This window comes from Sorex araneus, chromosome 1 (genome assembly GCF_027595985.1).
Source record: "Sorex araneus isolate mSorAra2 chromosome 1, mSorAra2.pri, whole genome shotgun sequence".
Lineage (NCBI taxonomy): Eukaryota > Metazoa > Chordata > Mammalia > Eulipotyphla > Soricidae > Sorex > Sorex araneus.
This window is the reverse complement of record NC_073302.1, coordinates 410,786,236-410,803,969: the sequence shown is the minus strand read 5'-3', so window position 1 is coordinate 410,803,969 and position 17,734 is coordinate 410,786,236. Positions and strand designations below refer to the sequence as shown.

General features: G+C 42.3%; 1 protein-coding gene across 4 annotated transcripts in view; it reads left to right on the top strand.

Annotated features, from left to right (window-relative positions):
- Positions 1-17,734, top strand: part of DOCK4 (dedicator of cytokinesis 4) — a 475,344-nt gene that overhangs the window by 337,829 nt on the left and 119,781 nt on the right. For all 4 annotated transcript variants that reach the window (XM_004602088.2, XM_055123770.1, XM_055123771.1 and 1 more), the window contains exons 18-23: positions 443-540; positions 633-716; positions 882-982; positions 3,464-3,545; positions 4,839-5,009; positions 7,604-7,796. In XM_004602088.2, coding sequence (XP_004602145.2) covers positions 443-540; positions 633-716; positions 882-982; positions 3,464-3,545; positions 4,839-5,009; positions 7,604-7,796 — 729 coding nt within the window. The remainder of the gene's footprint in view (positions 1-442; positions 541-632; positions 717-881; positions 983-3,463; positions 3,546-4,838; positions 5,010-7,603; positions 7,797-17,734) is intronic.

The window sequence follows — 17,734 nt, the reverse complement described above, 5'->3', positions numbered from 1 at the left end:
TCTGTCCTGTCTCTCTGTCTCTCTCCCTCTCACTCTCTCTCTCTCTCTCCCTCCCTCCCTTACTTTCTCTTAGAGTGTATGTATAGTCTCTGAGGACAGAGACACTGTCATAAATAAGTGGTGGAAACTCATTGCAGAGACCGTTCAAACTCAGGATTTCAGAAAAGACTTCCTGGATGAGGCAAAATCCAACCTAAGAATTGATAACTGACTTATAAACTAAGGAGTTTATAAGTCAGCCCTGGGAAGATAGACATAATTAGAATGTCCTGTTTGCAGTGCCGGGTTAAAGGCTTCACTACAGTCTACAATTTGGGTGACCAAGAAGGGTGGACAGTGTATTGATGAACACAGCTTTTGCCAATAGCTTTTTTGCCAACTCATTCATGTGGAAATCTGTTCTGTTAAAGCAGTGAATCTTCTTTTTTTTCTGTTTGGAAAGGTGATATGCTTGATCTTTTGAAATGGAGAACCCACCCAGACAAGATCACAGGCTGTCTCTCTAAATTAAAAGAAATCGATGGCTCCGAGATAGTAAAGGTATATGTTGTTTTGACAGCTTTCTCTTGAAAACTGTTGGGATAAGGGCTGGAGATGATATCCCATTCATTCATTTGCTTTTTCTCCAACAGTTTCTTCAAGATACACTGGATACCTTATTTGGAATTTTAGATGAAAATTCCCAAAAATATGGGTCTAAAGTATTCGATTCCTTGGTGAGTTGGATTTCTTTACATCATAACAATTTGGTTTCTCACTTTTGCCTTCGATAATGGTTTTCAGAAATGTGCACTTAATAACATGAGAGTTCACTTTAAAAGTACCCCTTCCAAAAAAGTCTTGGTTTACATTTGGTTTATAACGCTCAATTTTCTTTTTAGGTTCATATAATAAATTTGCTTCAAGATAGCAAATTTCATCACTTTAAACCTGTAATGGACACTTACATTGAGAGTCACTTTGCTGGGGCACTTGCATACAGGTAAGGCCCTTTATCTTGTAATTGGGTTAGAAGCAGTTTCTTTGGAGCTTTTCTAAGCAGAACCAGCTATATAGGAAAATTTAAAAGCGAGTAAAGGAAGAAATGAAGCACAGCTACTGAAGTGTCTCTTGAGACAGTTGCTTCCCTTCTCACATGCCCTTTTTTTAATGGGTAGAACTCATTTTGATTAAAAACAGAATTGGGAGGTGGGATGGAGAGTTGAGTTCTATTCCTGAGACTAAAATGTCTTTTGTTCCCCATCCCCACCCATCTCTATTTTGCTATAGTCTCTGGTCTTAAATATTTGATTATTTCTGTTTGGCTACCAGAGGCCAAATCAGCATACATACTTCTTGATGAGTCTTGATGTTGTTAAGAAAGAAACATGAGGGAAAACAGCCTTTGCCATCTTACCCTTTTAAAATCATTTATTTAGCTATTACTACTGAGTGCCTACTGCATACCAGGCACTATATTTTGTGCTGATATTGGGAAGACTGAATCTCTGGTATTCAGCAGTATAGCCCTTGGTCTCTGCCCTGTGATATTTGCTGCATTTTAGCTGGTCCTCCTTTTCTTTCAGCACACATTTTGCAAGCAAGGGTAAAAGTAAATGAGCAACTGACATGCTGTAGAAAGTATCTACCCTCATATTTGCCTCGAGAATAGCTGTCAGCAAGCAGCGGCTTCTCTTTCTGTCACGTTCAGGATATCTTTACAGTCTTGAGCACCCCGAAAAACAACTCTGAAATGTACCCCACTGTTCTGTCTCCCTGTTCCAATACTGTCTTTGCTATTCTCGCCCCGTTTTTATGTAACTACCTTAACAACATGTATGTTCTTGATCATCTGTCCTCAGGGTGTGCTAAAAAAAAAGTATAGTGGGGCAAGAGCAATAGCACAATGGAGAGGACACTTGCCTTGCATACAGCCAACCCCAAATCAATCCCTGGCATCCTATGTAGTCCCCCGAGTCCCACCAGGAGTAATTCCTAAGTGCAGAGCCAGGAGAAAGCCCTGAGCACCACCAGGTGTGGCCCAGAAAGAAAAGTAAAAAAATGTATAGCATTTTGGACTAAAGAGAAAGCACAGGACAGACTCAGGTTCAATCCCTGGCACCACATATCACTCTCTGAGCTCTGCTAGGAATAATCCCTGAGTACTGAGCCAGGAGTAATTTCTGAGTACATCTAGTGTATCACCACCAACTCTCCCCCTACCCTCCAAAAAAGTATAGCATTTTTATCTCTCCCCCTCGCCTTCATGGGATATTTAATGGGCATTAGGTAAATAAATAAACATTTGTTATTCCCTTAATTTGAGTATTTTTTATTACAACACATTAAGCTTTATGTCTTGATCATTTACATGAATGAAGTTATCTTTGCAAAACTGAACCATAGCTGACACGATTTTCTTCTAGAGAAAATCTAGCTGTAACAGCAGGAAGGTCTCTGAAATGTTGGCCTAGCTCTGCCTAGTGATCTGGGCCTTTGTGTGAGAGGCTCATGACCTTTTACTCACAGCAAAGTAGGATAATCAATATTAACAAGACAAACAAGGCCTATGGAATCTTCTTGAACTGTGGGCTGTCAAAAACTTACTGACAGGGGCTGGAGTGATGGCACAGCGGGTAGAGTGTTTGCCTTGCACACGGCCGACCCGGGTGCAATTCCCAGTATACCATATGATCCCTTCAGCACCACCAGGAGTAACTCCTGAGTGCAGAGCCAGGAGTAACCCATGAATCACCGGGTGTGACCCAAAAAGCAAAAAAAACTTACTGACAGATTATCCTCAATACAGTTCTTCAAGCAGCATCCTTGCTGGCACTTTCTTGCTTTCTTTCCTGACTCAGGGAAAACTGTCACATCCTAAAAAATTACCATTTTCTAGAAACCCAAAACTAGCCCAGTGAAGATAGCAAGACTGCAATTTTGAGAGAGCGGGGTGGTAATTCAAATTGTGTTGCTTAAAAAAAAATGACCCTTCTGGAAATTCTCCTATGAGGATATTCTTGTACAATGAACTTTGTCCTTCCTAAAGATCAGAGACGGACCCATAGGAGTGTGGTTGGAAGTGGAAGGTGTTGCTTCATCCAGCCTTAACACTTTCTTACCGTCAGGTGTTTGCATGATTCCTGGAAGGAAAAACATCCCAGTTTGCAGCTGCTGAAGGTTATCAGGCTCTTCCCTTTCTCTGATTTTTGTGTTCAAGTATGCAGAACATAAGCCAGTGAAATATCTCGAGACCGAGGACTGTAATGGGAGCAAGTAAGGTTTCTCCATTTAGTGTCAAAAAGGGATGGTGATGTTGATGCGTTGAGTTTGTAAAATGATCATAGTACAGAAGTTTGACAGGAAAGAATGTGGAACAAACAGGAATGAAAACCTCCTCATGAAAAAAAGGTGTTTGGTTTATTGGCTCTTTACTGAGAATTCGACTCATTTCACCTTTGACACATTTTCTTCCGCTGTGTAGAGATCTCATCAAAGTGCTCAAGTGGTATGTGGACAGGATAACAGAAGCAGAACGGCAGGAGCACATCCAGGAGGTGCTGAAGGTAGGAACACCCTGTCATGATCTCACAGAGCTGATGCATGGCAATGCCTAAACTAATTGGTTTCCTCCGTACAAATGCTAATTGGTGATGATCCTTTACTGACTCCAATTCAGGGATCTTATTACATTTAGGGCTGTGCCAGAGCTGATGAAATGTGGACAGAGCTTTGCCAGACTCGCCGACTGGCATCTGCTCAGGGTTGAATCGTTATACCTCTGGGACCTGGAATATATGATGTTCAGCATCGACAGGAGGGAGGGTTTCAAAGAGAAAAGCTCAAGATGGGCACTTAATCGGAGAGGTCCTCACTGTGCTTCCACCACCCTCGCAGATGCCTTCTGAGAAATACTTGTTTTAAATTTTGCAAGAAAATTGGATGACTTAGCGACAATTACAACTAGGACACCTGAGATTTTACTCTTATCGATAGGAGTCTCATTTTTACACCGTTCCCACTTCTCTCAGGTCTGGGTGCTTGGTTGTATAAAGATGTGCTGATACATTTTTTAAAAATGTAGATTCTTAAAGGTGTTGTTTAGTGGCTGACCCTAGGCAGTCTTCTGATGCCAGCAGATCTAAGTTTAATTTGACGTCAGCAGATAAAAGTGAACACCTACATTTTTTTAAATAAGCATTTTCTAAATTATATATTTACAGTTTTTTTACCATGTAAGGATATTTATTAAACCTAGAATTCTATAATTCAAATTATGTTTCTTTGCCCATTCATCAATTTTGTTATTAAGACAGCTGACGTTCTGAACTATTCCATGATCAAGAATTACAAAATTTCATTATTTTGATCTGATTCAGGGCAAAGTGCTAGGTGGCAAGAGTACCTATCCTCAATCTAAAATCATTTTTGAAAAGCAGACAGTTGTCTTAGTAGGCTAAATTAAAAAAAAAAACAACTTAGAATCTGAAATATGTAATTTTCACAACTGATGGGAATGCATTAAAAAATTTTAATTATCTACAGGTTTTCTCTCATTAGGCATCTTCTTCCACAAGTAAATACTGCTCAAAAATCTTAAGAGCCTTACTATTTATGTCAGTAAGTAAAGTTGTAATGTTGTGAGACTGAGCAGTATCACAGCAGTAAGGCACTTACCTTGCACATGGCAGACATTGCATATGGTGCCCTAAGCACTGCCAGGTGTGGCTGCCAAACAAACAAACAAACAAACAAAAAAACCAATAAAGTAGTGTTGTGTCATGATTTTTATGCTTGTCATTGTTTGATAAGGAGTCTTGGTCGTTGTTGAAACTTATGTTTGAAAATTTTGTTTTAAGGCTCAAGAATATATTTTCAAGTATATAGTTCAGTCTCGAAGGCTTTTCTCCCTTGCCACTGGTGGACAAAATGAAGAGGAGTTCCGCTGCTGCATCCAGGAGCTTCTGATGTCTGTCCGTTTCTTTCTTTCTCAAGAGAGCAAAGGATCTGGAGCACTATCACAATCACAGGTGACCAATTCCTCTCTGCTGAACAAAGGAAAAGGAATTCAGCCCAGTTTTTAAATGAAGAACTCAGGGATTAGCCACACCCAGCTATGCTCAGGGCTTACTTCTGGTTCTGTGCTTAGGGCTTCTTCCTGACAATTCTCAGGGGACCATTTGCTGTGTCTGAGGGACCATAGATGGTGCCAGTGATTGAACCGGGACCAGACACATGCAAGATAAGCACTCCCTGTACTGTCTCTTGATCCCCACCTTCAGTTACTTTTGACTTGACAAGAGAAGTGAATGTTTTTTGTTTTGTTTTGTTTTGTTTTTTTGCTTTTTGGGTCACACCCAGCAATGCTCAGGGGTTACTCCTGGCTTTGCACTCAGGAATTACTCTTGGCGGTGCTTGGGGGACCATATGGGATGCTGGGAATCGAACCCGGGTCAACCGGGTGCAAGGCAAACGCCCTACCCGCTGTACTATCTCTCCAGCCCGAGAAGTGAATGTTTTTTTCCTGTGAGAAACCCAAAGCATGCTTAGAAATCCAATGAATGGCTCTGGCTTATTCATTGCAGCCTCTCGGAGTTTCTGAGTACGAGCAGAGCAGAAGAGTTGAGTTGCCTTTGCTTTCCTTGCTCTGCATGGAGAGACTGTTGGTTTGTCTGAGTCTCGATTCCAGTTACCCATACACTTACTGATGGCTAGGCATATTACTCCTGTGGCTGTGCAGGATGCTGTGGCTCTATCCCGGGTGGCCCTGTGCAAGGCAAGCACCCTGATCTTTGTACTAGCACTCAGACCCCCGGTGTCAGTCATTTGATATTGTTTCCCCTAAGCCTTGGACTACATCTTAGTCTGTCAACTTAAAACACGGTATAGTAACTCTGGCAAACCACATGTTCTTTTGATTAATTTAACTTTACCCTGTTTGTCCTGAGACTGATTTGGTATGACTCAAGCTTGGCAACTGCTGCCAAACTGTATTCCTCGGAGTAGCTGTATGAGTTTTAAGAGGAGGATCCGTTCACCTTCCAAGTAGCATGGCGTAGAACATGTTCTGAGAAGTAATTCTGATTAACTTTATACTTTCTTAATCCTTTGTGTATACTTTTTTCATTCTGATGTTGGTTTTGAAAATAACTGTCAGAGAAGTAATCTCTTTGCTACCATTCACTAAAGACAAGTAATTTAAAATCATTGAGAATCTGAACCTAAAATTGGAGAGAGGAAGACAAAACTAGATTCCCTCAGTGCATGGTAAAAATTTTTAACTGTTTGATATTTGGAAAACATAATATATCATAGGGAATGTACCTGGACTGGTGCTATTCTTGTTTGTTATCCTCTTCCTGCACAGATAAACTAATCTTTCAAGTGGGCCAGGATACAAGTCAGACTCTTTAAATGTTATTTTATCCTCTGCATCCAATGGGGTAGTAGCTATACTTGCCAGGGACCTCAATTTCAAATTACCCACTAACCAGCCCTTACTTTTTGGAATTAAGATTTGAGAAGGAGAGTCTAGTAACTAACCATATTCAATCAGACTCCTTTGATGTTCACTGCTTTTACAAAAGCTGCTGAAAGGTTGAATTCTCACTTCAAAAATTTTCTTTTAACCTTTTTACCAGTTAAAAGATAAAAATTGATCTAGTCCGTATCAGAAAAACATTTTCTCACTAAAGAGTAAGTTATGATTCCTCATTGAGATGCCTTTGGCATCAAAAGCAAGTTCTTCTACATATTTTTGTGTTGCTATATAGATAAATACCAAAATTCACAACTTTGATTCTCTGTTTGAACTATTTTCTGGTGGGGTCATTTCCCATTGAATTGTAGCAAATTAGAAATGTGTATCTCCTGTTCCAAGTAGCTGGCCAACTTTTGTTTCTGTATTTCTTCTGTGAAATTTAAAATATCTGAATTTCTTTTGATCTTTAATCTTATCCCACAGTGCCCCTTTTAAGTATGCCCTTTAGGATTTGATATTAGCATCCGTTTTCCCTTTCAAAAATGCTTGTCAAATTTATGTATTTACATAAATAATGTTTTTCTTAGTCATTATATATAGTTCTGGGCTTATTAGTAAATCTTAAATCAACCAAAGGGAGCATTCTATGATCTCTTTATCCTGCAGGTGATGGAAATAGAAACCTCAAGGGTTCAAATGACTTGCCAAAAGTCAGGGTTGATTAGAAGCAAAACTAGAAATGAAATAATATGTAGATCACTCAAAAGCCCTGCCCTGTTTTTCCTCTTAGAAACTGAGTGACTTTAGGGAATTACTATACTTGGCTTCGGAAATGAGATTTAAATGAGCACTTCAAAAAGGTTGTCCAGAAAGAAATGAAATATAAGTGACTTCATTCCAGGTCTTGATTAAGGGTTCTTTCCATTTGGTTGTTTTGCTGATTCTATGGCATTCGGAGAGCAGGGACAACATTATTTTGATGTCAGTATTTTTTAGATTTGTCCATTTTTATTCTCTTGTACCTTTTTTACATTCTAAAATATGTCCTTTTTGTATTGCACCAGAGAAACCTTAAATACAACAGTAGTTTGCATCTCATTTCTCAAGGCATCCCTGGAAGTTGACTTGTATTTCTTCATTTAGGCTGTGTTTCTGAGCTCCTTTCCAGCCGTGTACTCAGAGTTGTTGAAACTCTTTGATGTCCGAGAAGTGGCCAACTTGGTACAGGACACCCTGGGGAGTCTGCCCACCATAGTGCATGTTGATGACTCCCTGCAAGCTGTGAAACTGCAGTGCATCGGCAAGACCGTGGAGAGCCAGCTTTACACCAACCCAGGTAGGTCGGTGAGCCCCTCGACGAAACAGTGATCCCAGAAAGCCATCAGTTCCATTTGTAGTCAGTGCACAAGTACACTGAATTCTCGTGCCCTTGCTGAGGAGCTCTGGGACTCCTGAGCACCATGGTAGCCCCCCCTCCCACACACTGACTACACTCATTCTGAAGAAATATTTCTTTTAATGGTTTCCAAACTCTGCTTCCCAAGATCCTTGAGTTTCTGTTACAGGATCTCTGACTCCAATAGCGTGAAAAACAAGAAGATATAAAAGATGGAAAGGTTTAGGCAAGGCACCCTCGACAATTCTTCCTTTACCAAATGAAAAAAAAAAAAATCATCCCTGTCTCCATTTAATTGGTTCTATCTGCCCTATCTCTCCTTAAATAACCATGCAAAGAGAAAAGACAATTATTATGAGACAGGAGAGAAGCCATTGAGTCTCTCGTGAAAAATGGTGCAATTATTTATTGGTGTTGGGCAAGCAAAAACTCAAGAGATTTAAGAAATATTGATCCTGGGAGGTAAGTGCTAGTGATCTGGAGGACATTCTGCAGCCACTGTTGGGAGGTTGGTGATTGTGATGTCGCGCTAACCTGTCGGGTGAGAAGAAGGGCAAATCGGTCTCTTGTTATAATGTGCGACCAGAGAGACAGAAGAGCTGGTAAGATGCAGCTTATCTTGCACACAGTGAACCAGATTCGATCCCCAGCACCCACATGGTCCCCCAGCTGTACCAGGAATTGGGCAAAGAGCCTTGGGCAGGCTCAATCAGGCCTTGGGGAAAAAAAGAGCCACAAATAAAGCCTGAGCACCACTGGGTAAGATCCAACAAACATTATGCAGAATGCTCCTGTGGAGGATGATCATAGAGAAGCAAAAGTAGCTCCCACTCAATGAATACTTAGAAGCACATGCTGGTGCTTGCTAGAGAAAAGACTTTTTGGCAGGGTCCCAAGAGAATGAATGAGGCTTGGCTGGATGTGTAATGATTCAGCATTGAGAAAAACAGTGGCTGTCATGTGTGAATGACAAGGCACATCATAAAGGAGGCTCTCTGGATAGAGAAAAACAATGTTCCTGACAACTTTCCGAGAGTCAGCCCCCTCTACTTAAATCACACGAGATCCCACTAGAGTGTTAGAGAAGCCTTAAAAGTGTATCTAGTGACTCTGACAGGCTGAGTCAGACGCTGTGTACTTCGTGATGGGGGGGACATGTCTGTGTTGTCCTCATGGTAAGAGATGTCAGAGGAAGTGAGTGTGTGCAGCACTACTGCGAGACTCCAGAAAGCGTATCTCGGTGCAGGACAGAGAGTCTTAGACCTTGGTTAGAAGCGTGCATTTCCTATCGGATCATGTCACAGCTCACAAAAGTGGACAAATTTTGTTTAACTGCTGGGGGAAGAGAAACAGTGTTAAACCGTGTGGCCCAAAAAAGAAAAGAGAAAAGAATAAGATTCAACAGAGAATCAGACACAAGGGGGTCTCGATGGAGACACAGTAAAGCCTGTGGAGTAGTTCCAGTCTGATTCTGAAGTCCTGAAATCCTGGAGAGCCATAAATTCCAGTCCAGGTCTGAAATCAGGAGATGATCAAGTCCCAGATCAAAGACAGGCATGAAATGTAAATTCTTGTTCGATTGAGGGTTTCAGTGCATTGAGTGATACCCACCTACATTGGAAGGGGCAATCGGATTTACCTGGTCTGCTAATCAGAACAACCGGTCACGTCCAAAAACACACAGACACTCCAGGATGCTTATCCGGGTATCTGGATGCCCCATATCTAAGTCAGGTGGGGAGATTGAAACCTTCAGGAGAAATAAAGGGAGCAGAGGCATACAAAGGAGGCAGCAAGGCTACAGAATACTCTTGGGTGAGCTTAGACTAGAAGCCAACGCATAGAGAGAAAACAGGAAAAGGTAACAGACTATGGTCAGCACCAAAGAAATGAATTATGTCACCAGGAAGCATCAGGACTAGAGAGAATAGGTGAGAGGACTCTTGTCCCCGCCAGACACAGAACTGAACCAGCACCGGAGGCCCACCTGTAGGGCATCTATGGCAGCGTTTCTCAGCTTGGGACCCTATAGCCCCTGTGAGCCTCAGGAGATTCCAAGGCTATTGAGGTGAAAAATCACATAAACTGGCAGCATCAGGACAAAATTATGGCAAGCCCATAGGACAGGGGCCCCGGGACGTGAGGTCCGAAGTGAGCAACAGTCAAGAAAAGGTTGAGAAATACTGATCTTGGGCCTCTAGCTAATACCGGAGGAAACAGGTAGATTCGCTATCTAGGTAGATTAATGTCTGATGTCTGAATTACCTGAGATCCTGACAGATGTATTTAATTTGTACAAATTGAGCAATTCATTTTACCTTTATCTCCCAAATAGTATTGTATTTATTTTCTGAAGGCCGGGACAGGATGGAATTTTGGAGAAGACAGATTCAGTCATGACGAGTAGCACAGAGGTGGTAGAGAGGGCAGGAATAGAAATGACTGATGTAGGGCTGTGAGAGCGGGAGAGACTAAGGTAGGCTTGTAAGAGGAGAAATTGATGTAGGGCTAAGAGAGGGAGAGGCTCATGTAAAGTTGTGTGTGTGTGTGTGTGAGAGAGAGAGAGAGAGACAGAGACAGAGACAGAGAGAGACAGAGAGAGAGAGGTTGTATAAGGCTGAGAGAGGGAGAGGCTGGTCAAGTAAGGATGTGAGAGAGGGAGAGACTGGTGTAGCTCAGGGAGAGGGGGTGGGGTCCTCAGCCTCCCCTCACCAAGGGCAGGATCTGAGTTTCTTGGTTTCTCTTTGACCTCTGTCTTGAGAGCTAGTGCTTGGCTCCTAATTTGTTCAGCAGAGACCGGCAGTCATCACTGAGGTTATTGTCTTTACCTTTTTCTTTTATTCCCTACATTTTATTTTCTGTCTTAAAGCACCATGAGCTACAAAGTTATTCACAGCCGGGTTTTTGACATACAATGTTCCCTTCCCCATCCCACCACCAGTGTTCCCAAGTTCCCTCTTCTACCCTCCCCAGCCTGCCTTCTTCAGAGGCACCTTTTTAAGTTTGACTATTGAACTTCGGGTCTCATGATTTCAGTGTTGTTGATTTTGTGGTTTGGATATTTAGCTCTGTCATTCCTTAACACCACCAGTGGACCTTGACTCTTGCCCCTATTGCTTCTCATCTGTCCATTTCTCCCTGTACCCGTTCTTCTCCTCAACCCCTCCACTCATTGTCTTTCCTTCTCCTCTCTATATTTTGGGACCAAGGGTGATCTAGGCAAGGTTATTTTCTTGCTAAGAAAAGTCAAACAAAATAGCAATAGTAAAGCCAGTATGGCATTTCCTTTGCATGTGGCCAACTCAGGTTCTATCCCCAGCATCCCATATAGTCTCCTGACCCCCACCAGGTGTGATCCCTGAGCACAGAGCTAGGAGTAAGCTTTGATCACCACCATGTATGACCAAAGAGAAGGAACGAAGGAAGGGAGGGAGGGAGGGAGGGAGGGAGGGAGGGAGGGAGAGAGGAGGGAATAAGAAAGGAAATTTCAGCTGGGGTATTCCTAAACAGCTCACCAGGCAAAATTTAGTACAGATGCTTGAAGTAAGCATTTACTGAGGCCAGAACAATAATAAAGCTGGAAGGGCATTTGCTTTCCTTCACCTGCCAACTAAAATATCAGTATTTTAGGTAGAATTTAAGAAAGTACTCAAATATTTTTTCTTTCTCTGATAGCCCTCTCCCACCACAATTCTCATTAACAGTACATACATTACTGCCATAAACACGACGAGGGGAGAGAAAGAGAGAGGGGTGAACTATTAGATAATCCGAATGTATGTTCTCGGAATGAATCCTCCCCTCACCCCCAGTCTTGGTCATAACATAAAGATCAGGTGGTTCATTAACTAAGCAGCTATAAAATAAATTCTTACTACAACTTACGGGTGCTTAGTATATTTTATTTCATATAAATAAAATAACTGAAGTTTAGTGTGGTATTGACTTTTCTTGCACTAACTGTGATTCAATACTTTTCACACTGGGAAATGCCATTTCTTTAAAACTAATCACTTGCAAGGTAGTAGATGAACCTTTAAAACTAGAGTTACCAGGGGGCTGGAGCAATAGCACAGTGGATAGGGTGTTTGCCTTTCATGCCGCCGACCCAGGTTCAAATCCCAGCATCCCATATGGTCCACCTAGCACCACCAGGAGTAATTCCTGAGTGCATGGCCAGGAGTAACGCCTAAGCATCGCTGGGTGTGACCCAAAAGCAAACAAACAAAACAATTAAAACTAGAGTTGCTTGAATAAGGGCTTCTGTTTTTCTTTAGAAGTAGAAGTATGCAAATGGTGTGTGTGTGTGTGTGTGTGTGTGTGTGTGTGTGTGTGTGTGTGTGTGTGTGTGTGTGTGTGTTTCCTTAAAAGTATGCACTGGGGACTGGGACTGTGAGTTAAATGGCAGAGCTTCACCTAGCATGTTCAAGGTCCTACTTTTGATCCCTGGCATGGTGTGGTTCACTGAACACTGCAGGGAGGGTCCACGCACTGTCAGGCGTGTCCCCTATAAAAAAAGGGGGGGAGGAGTGTTATAGTATGGGCTAGAGAGTGAATACAGCAGGTAGGGCACTTGCCTTGCATGCAGTTGACCCAGGTTGGGTCCTAGCACATATGATCCCTAGGAGTGATCCCTGAGCACAGCAGGAAGTGGCCTAAAAACAAGCAAAAAAAAATAGTATATGAATAGTTCAAATCATGGTAAAGTGTAGGTTCTTATAGACAAGTATTTGAGAAAAATTTCTCTGGAGAAAAAAGCCTAAGATGATGCATATGCATCACCCAACTCCTTGTTGACCCTAATTTTTATCAGGAATGTTTCAAAATAAAAGTAAAAATAAATATTTCTGGCCACTCAAGACCTACTTTCAAGTTTGTTCTCTTGTTTCTGAACTTTTCCATACCAGTTGGCATGAGCTAGCACAGTACAGGGAGAGGGCGAAAGCCCAGTCTTTCCCAGTCTTTCCATTTCCTCCACCACAGGGTTCCCATCTGCACAGCTTTTCCAGTGACACGGAGTGGGACCCGTCTAGGTGTCCTGTTTCTAGTACTGCGGGAAGTTGCTTCAGTCGGTGGGGAAGTCTGTTGCTGCGACTCTCTGCTTTCGGTCTCTTGGTGACTCAGGACGAGTACCAGCAGATGGAGTCATTGTAAACTGAATGTGATAATGTGCATCCTACTTGCTTCTCACGTAGGCTGTGTTCATATGTGAAGACGGAGCTGTCAGGCTTTGTTTTGGTTGCCTCTCGTATCCAGTAGAACCCAGGGTGTCATTCATTTATTGTTCTCACCAAATGTTTATTGTAGGCAGACCCCACTCCTGCTATTATGTTAGCAGTGTTGTTGCAAAGCCAACAGACACAGTTCCTGGAGACAAGCAGTTTATATAGTTGGTTATGGAAGTAGGTGTTGATGTGATGAAGTTGTGTCTGTGTGTGGTAGTGGCGTGGGGGAGGGGAGGCTGGGGGAGGCGACTGCTTGTATTGGATAATGCACAGCAGAGCGATCAGTGAGTCTTGGAATTCATCTGACTCATTTAACTACAAGTAGTGATCCATGTGCTCACACAGCACTTGTGTTTATATTTGTGGGCTAATCTCTCCTCCGAGCTCCAAATCTAAGAAGCCACCGGCCCTCTCCAGATCCCCCAATGATGTTTGACAAGCTTCCTAGACTCAGTATGTCTGAAATGAAAACTTGGGGCCGGAGAGGTAGTGCAGGGGGTAAGACTCTTGCCTTGCATACAGCAGATCCTAATTCCAATCTCCAGCATCAGCGTATGGTCTCCTGAGCAGAGGTCACTCCTGAGGACCACCGGATGTGACCCTACTCACTCCACCCAATAATAATAAGTAAAATGGAAATTTCTCTTTTCTTTTTCCATCTCAATATATGGCAGTACCATCCACCTGAGAAACCTCAGAGTTGTTCTTGAATCCCCTTTCTCCCTCTTGCCTTTTATCTCTCTCCACCACCAAGTCTGCAGTTGGGCCTTCAGAACATGCTGGATTTAATCTCATCTCCATCACAGGGAATCATTCCCTAAGCAAAAATAGATGTTGGGGCCAGAGCGATAGTACTGCAGGTAAGGTGTTTACCTTGCACACAGCTGACCCAGGTTTGATTCCCAGCATCCCCTTGGTCCCCCACACACCACCAGGAGTAATTCCTGAGTGCAGAGCCAGGAGTAACCCCTGAGCATCGCTGGGTGTGACCCAAAAAACAAACAAACAAGCAAACAAAGGTGTTATGTGCACTTATCATTTAGAAAACTGGGTTCTGTCATGGCTGGAGAGTTCTTCTCATGCCTTTGATTGTTTAATTCAGTTGATAAAATGAGAAGATGACATAGCACCTATTTTTCTTAGGGAACAGTTCCCTGTGGTAGAGGTGAGGTTAAGTCTGGTGTGTGAGATCTATAAGCTCCACACAGAAATCACCCTGGGCTGCTGTTGTCATCTCTCATGATCCTTTGCATTATCTCTAGGAGATGGTCACCCTTAAGTCTTTTGCAGTCCCTTCCACACTGAGTGTTGAAGCCTCTGATGCCTGAGCTGTCCGTTGTCAGGTTTTGCTGCCTTCTGGGACCTGGGCAGCTCAGTTCATGGTGATCTTAATCACAGAGGCTCAACCCAACTCTGGGTTTCACATTTTCTGCCCTGCTGCTGCTTCTGTGCAGCTCTAATGCATGCAGTGCAGCCCCTTAGGTGTGGTCTGCCCATGTGTATGGCTCACAGTCTCTGCTTCCGGAGGCTGCTTAGGGGCAGCTGCAGGGATTTCCTCTAATACCCAGCGCCGGCTGGAGGCCCAGGTGGAAATCCTGTAAGCCACCACAAGATTTAAAGACGTGGGTCTCTGGTGGACTCATACTGACCGACTAACTTCAAGAATCATCGTCTAAAGCTTTACTGACAGAGAAGGCCAAGGTCAGCTCGAGGCTTTTCTCAGAATTCATCTCAGGGAGCAATTCTAGCAACATTTCTCAGCCATTCCTACGTGGTCTATACCCCCTTTCTTGGGATTTACTAAAGGGACTTTATCTACTCCTGTTTACAGGCAAAAAAAAAACCGAAAACAAAAACACACAATGCAGTGTCCTTTGTCAGAGACAGGGAGTATGAGTGTATCGACACTTTCAAGGAAGAGCCACTGCCCAGTTGGTTCCTTAAGTATGGAAAGTTAGTGTTTATTCGGTTGTGGGTTTTCTTTTTCCTTTGGGATACTGGATGAGGCCAGGTGTTTTTTTTTTTTTCCTTAAAGGTAAGAATTAGCATTTTAACCAGTCAGCTTGTTTGGCATTTACCCACTGAATTTTTATCATTTGCACTGCCTGACATTACCCTGGTAATGCAGGAATAATAACCCCTTAAGATAGGTTGTCATGGAATTCTTTTTTGTACACACCACATATGAATTCTTTGTCTGTCGTACAAGTATCAGTAGATATTTCCCTGGCAAAGTGCAAGATGAAGTTTTAGAAATTAAAGCCTTCTGACTGTAGGGACAATAGCAAATAAGCTCTATTTCCAGAGCTTTGTTTTCTTTCCAGTTATACATCATCTGCAGTGATTAAGCTGAGGTCAAATTAAGCTTCCAGCTTCTTTTTCTTGGTTCTTTTTGTGAGGAATTGATGTATAAATAAATACTTAAGCTACCTGGTCAGAGTTACTATTTCAGGGAAGACTTTAATGAATTATTTTGCTAGTATGGATTCTGTATGTTTTTATAAAGCGAGGAATGCCTGTGCTGAATGTGGTTTGTTTTGATAGAAACTTAAGGCCAGAATTCCAGTACCTGCACTAAAGGTAACCTGGGACTCCAGACCTCCCTCCTAAAAGAAACCAAGGCTCAGGGAGATAGCTCAAAGGGTCAGAGTGAGTGCTTTGCATGTGAAGACCCAGACTTTAATCCCCAGTACCCCAAACCCCTCTCACTGCCACAGGGACTCCCCCACAAAGTACTGTATGAGTCAAAGAAACTAAGCATGCAAACTTTGAATATTATAAATAACGATATCTATAACCTAACACTGAATCTAAAGAAATTAGCCAAACATTGATAAAGGTACTTTCTCAGTTGAGAATTCTTTGCATTTGTTATGAGTTTCATTAGGATATAGAATTCTGTATGTTTTACCTACGTTTACCTACCTTTATTACCTGGCTTATTCCAGACAATGTCAAGTACGTTTGAAAGCCATAAGTCAAAATGCACACACACATACCAAAAAAAATTAGGAAAAACTTTCTTTTGGTGGGGGGGAGGGTTGGGAAGAAGGACACATCCTGAGATGTTCAGGAGTTACTCCTGACTCTGCACTCAGGAATCCTCTGGCTGTGCTCAGGGGACCCTATGGGATGCCAGGGATCAGATCTGGGTCAGCCACATGCAAAGCAAACACCTTGCCCACTGTATCCTTGGTCTGGCCTGAAAAGAAAACTTTTAAGAAAGTGGTAATCCAATGAGAAGAATAAAACTATCATGAAATAGCGTTCAGATTCCCTGGAGGGAAGCAAGAATGGGAAGCTATCAGAAGAGATCATTCAGTGAAATGAATTGGAATGACTACATTATGAAAATATAGTTCCTCTTGTCTGAAAATTACTAAGAATATCAGGGTGGCAACATTTAACAGTGAACATTAAACCAAGATGTGGGAGAAATTGACAGGGTTGCGGTGGGGGGGGGGGGTTTCTCTTAATAGAGGGACCCACTTGGTATATGAGTTACACACCCAGGATGCTTTGGAAGTAAAAAAGAAGTTTCAGAGGGGCCGGAGCGATAGCACAGCAGGTAGGGCGTTTGCCTTGCACGCAGCCAACCCAGGTTTGATCCCCGGCATCCCATATGGTCCCCCAAGCACCGCCAGGAGTGGTTCCTGAGTTGCAAAGCCAGGAATAACCCCTGAGCATCGCTGGGTGTGACCAAAAAAGCAAAAAAAAAAAAAAAAAAAAGAACTTTCAGAGATTGGGTATTTGAAAGCAAAAATTAGAAAATTGAGCAAAAGGGTTGGCGGATAAAGAAACTGCTTAGAAAAAATGGACAAAAATATTTTTAAATATTCATGAAAAATAGAAGACAATTTAAGAGATTCGTGGCATGAATGAAGTCCAAGTTACAGAGAGAAGACAGAATAAATCATGGGAAGAAAATAATCCTAGAAATACTTAAATCCCCAGAACTAAAGAGCGTGAGTTTCTATATTTCAAAGACCAAAGCAGAGCACGTAGTCATGAAATATTCAACTACCGGGAACAATCACGCTTTCAGAGAAAGAACATATCTGCTCATGTACAAAGAGATGAAAATGTGAATGGCAGCAAACCCAAAATATTAATTTAGGCAGAATATTTGATATAAGTATTTTGAGAATTTGGGAGATGAGAGGAGATAAACGAAATCTTCACCACAGTATGAAATTCGTAGGGAACCTACCCCAATGAATTATCAGGAAATGGCATGCATGCACACATGCACACATAAACACATAACACACACACATACATACACACACACACACACTGTTTAGAAATTTAGAAACAAAAAGTAAAACAATTCGAAAGTTTAAAAAAAAATCCTATTGCAATAAGAGTGAAGAACATGGGCCAGAAAGATGTGCGCAAGGTGCTTCCTTGACATGACTGACACAGATTTGATCCCTAGCACCCCAGTTGGTTCCTTGAACCCCAGCCAGAATGATCCCTGAGCACAGACCCAGGAGGAAACCCTGAGCACAGCTGGGTGTAGTCCTCAAAAGCAAACAAACAAAAGAGTGTGAAGGACTCCTGCATACAGGAATCCTGGGCTGAAGAAAACTTTGAGTGTCAACCCTGTAGAATTAGTATCTGTTCAGCTACGTGCTTGATTTATTGAACTAC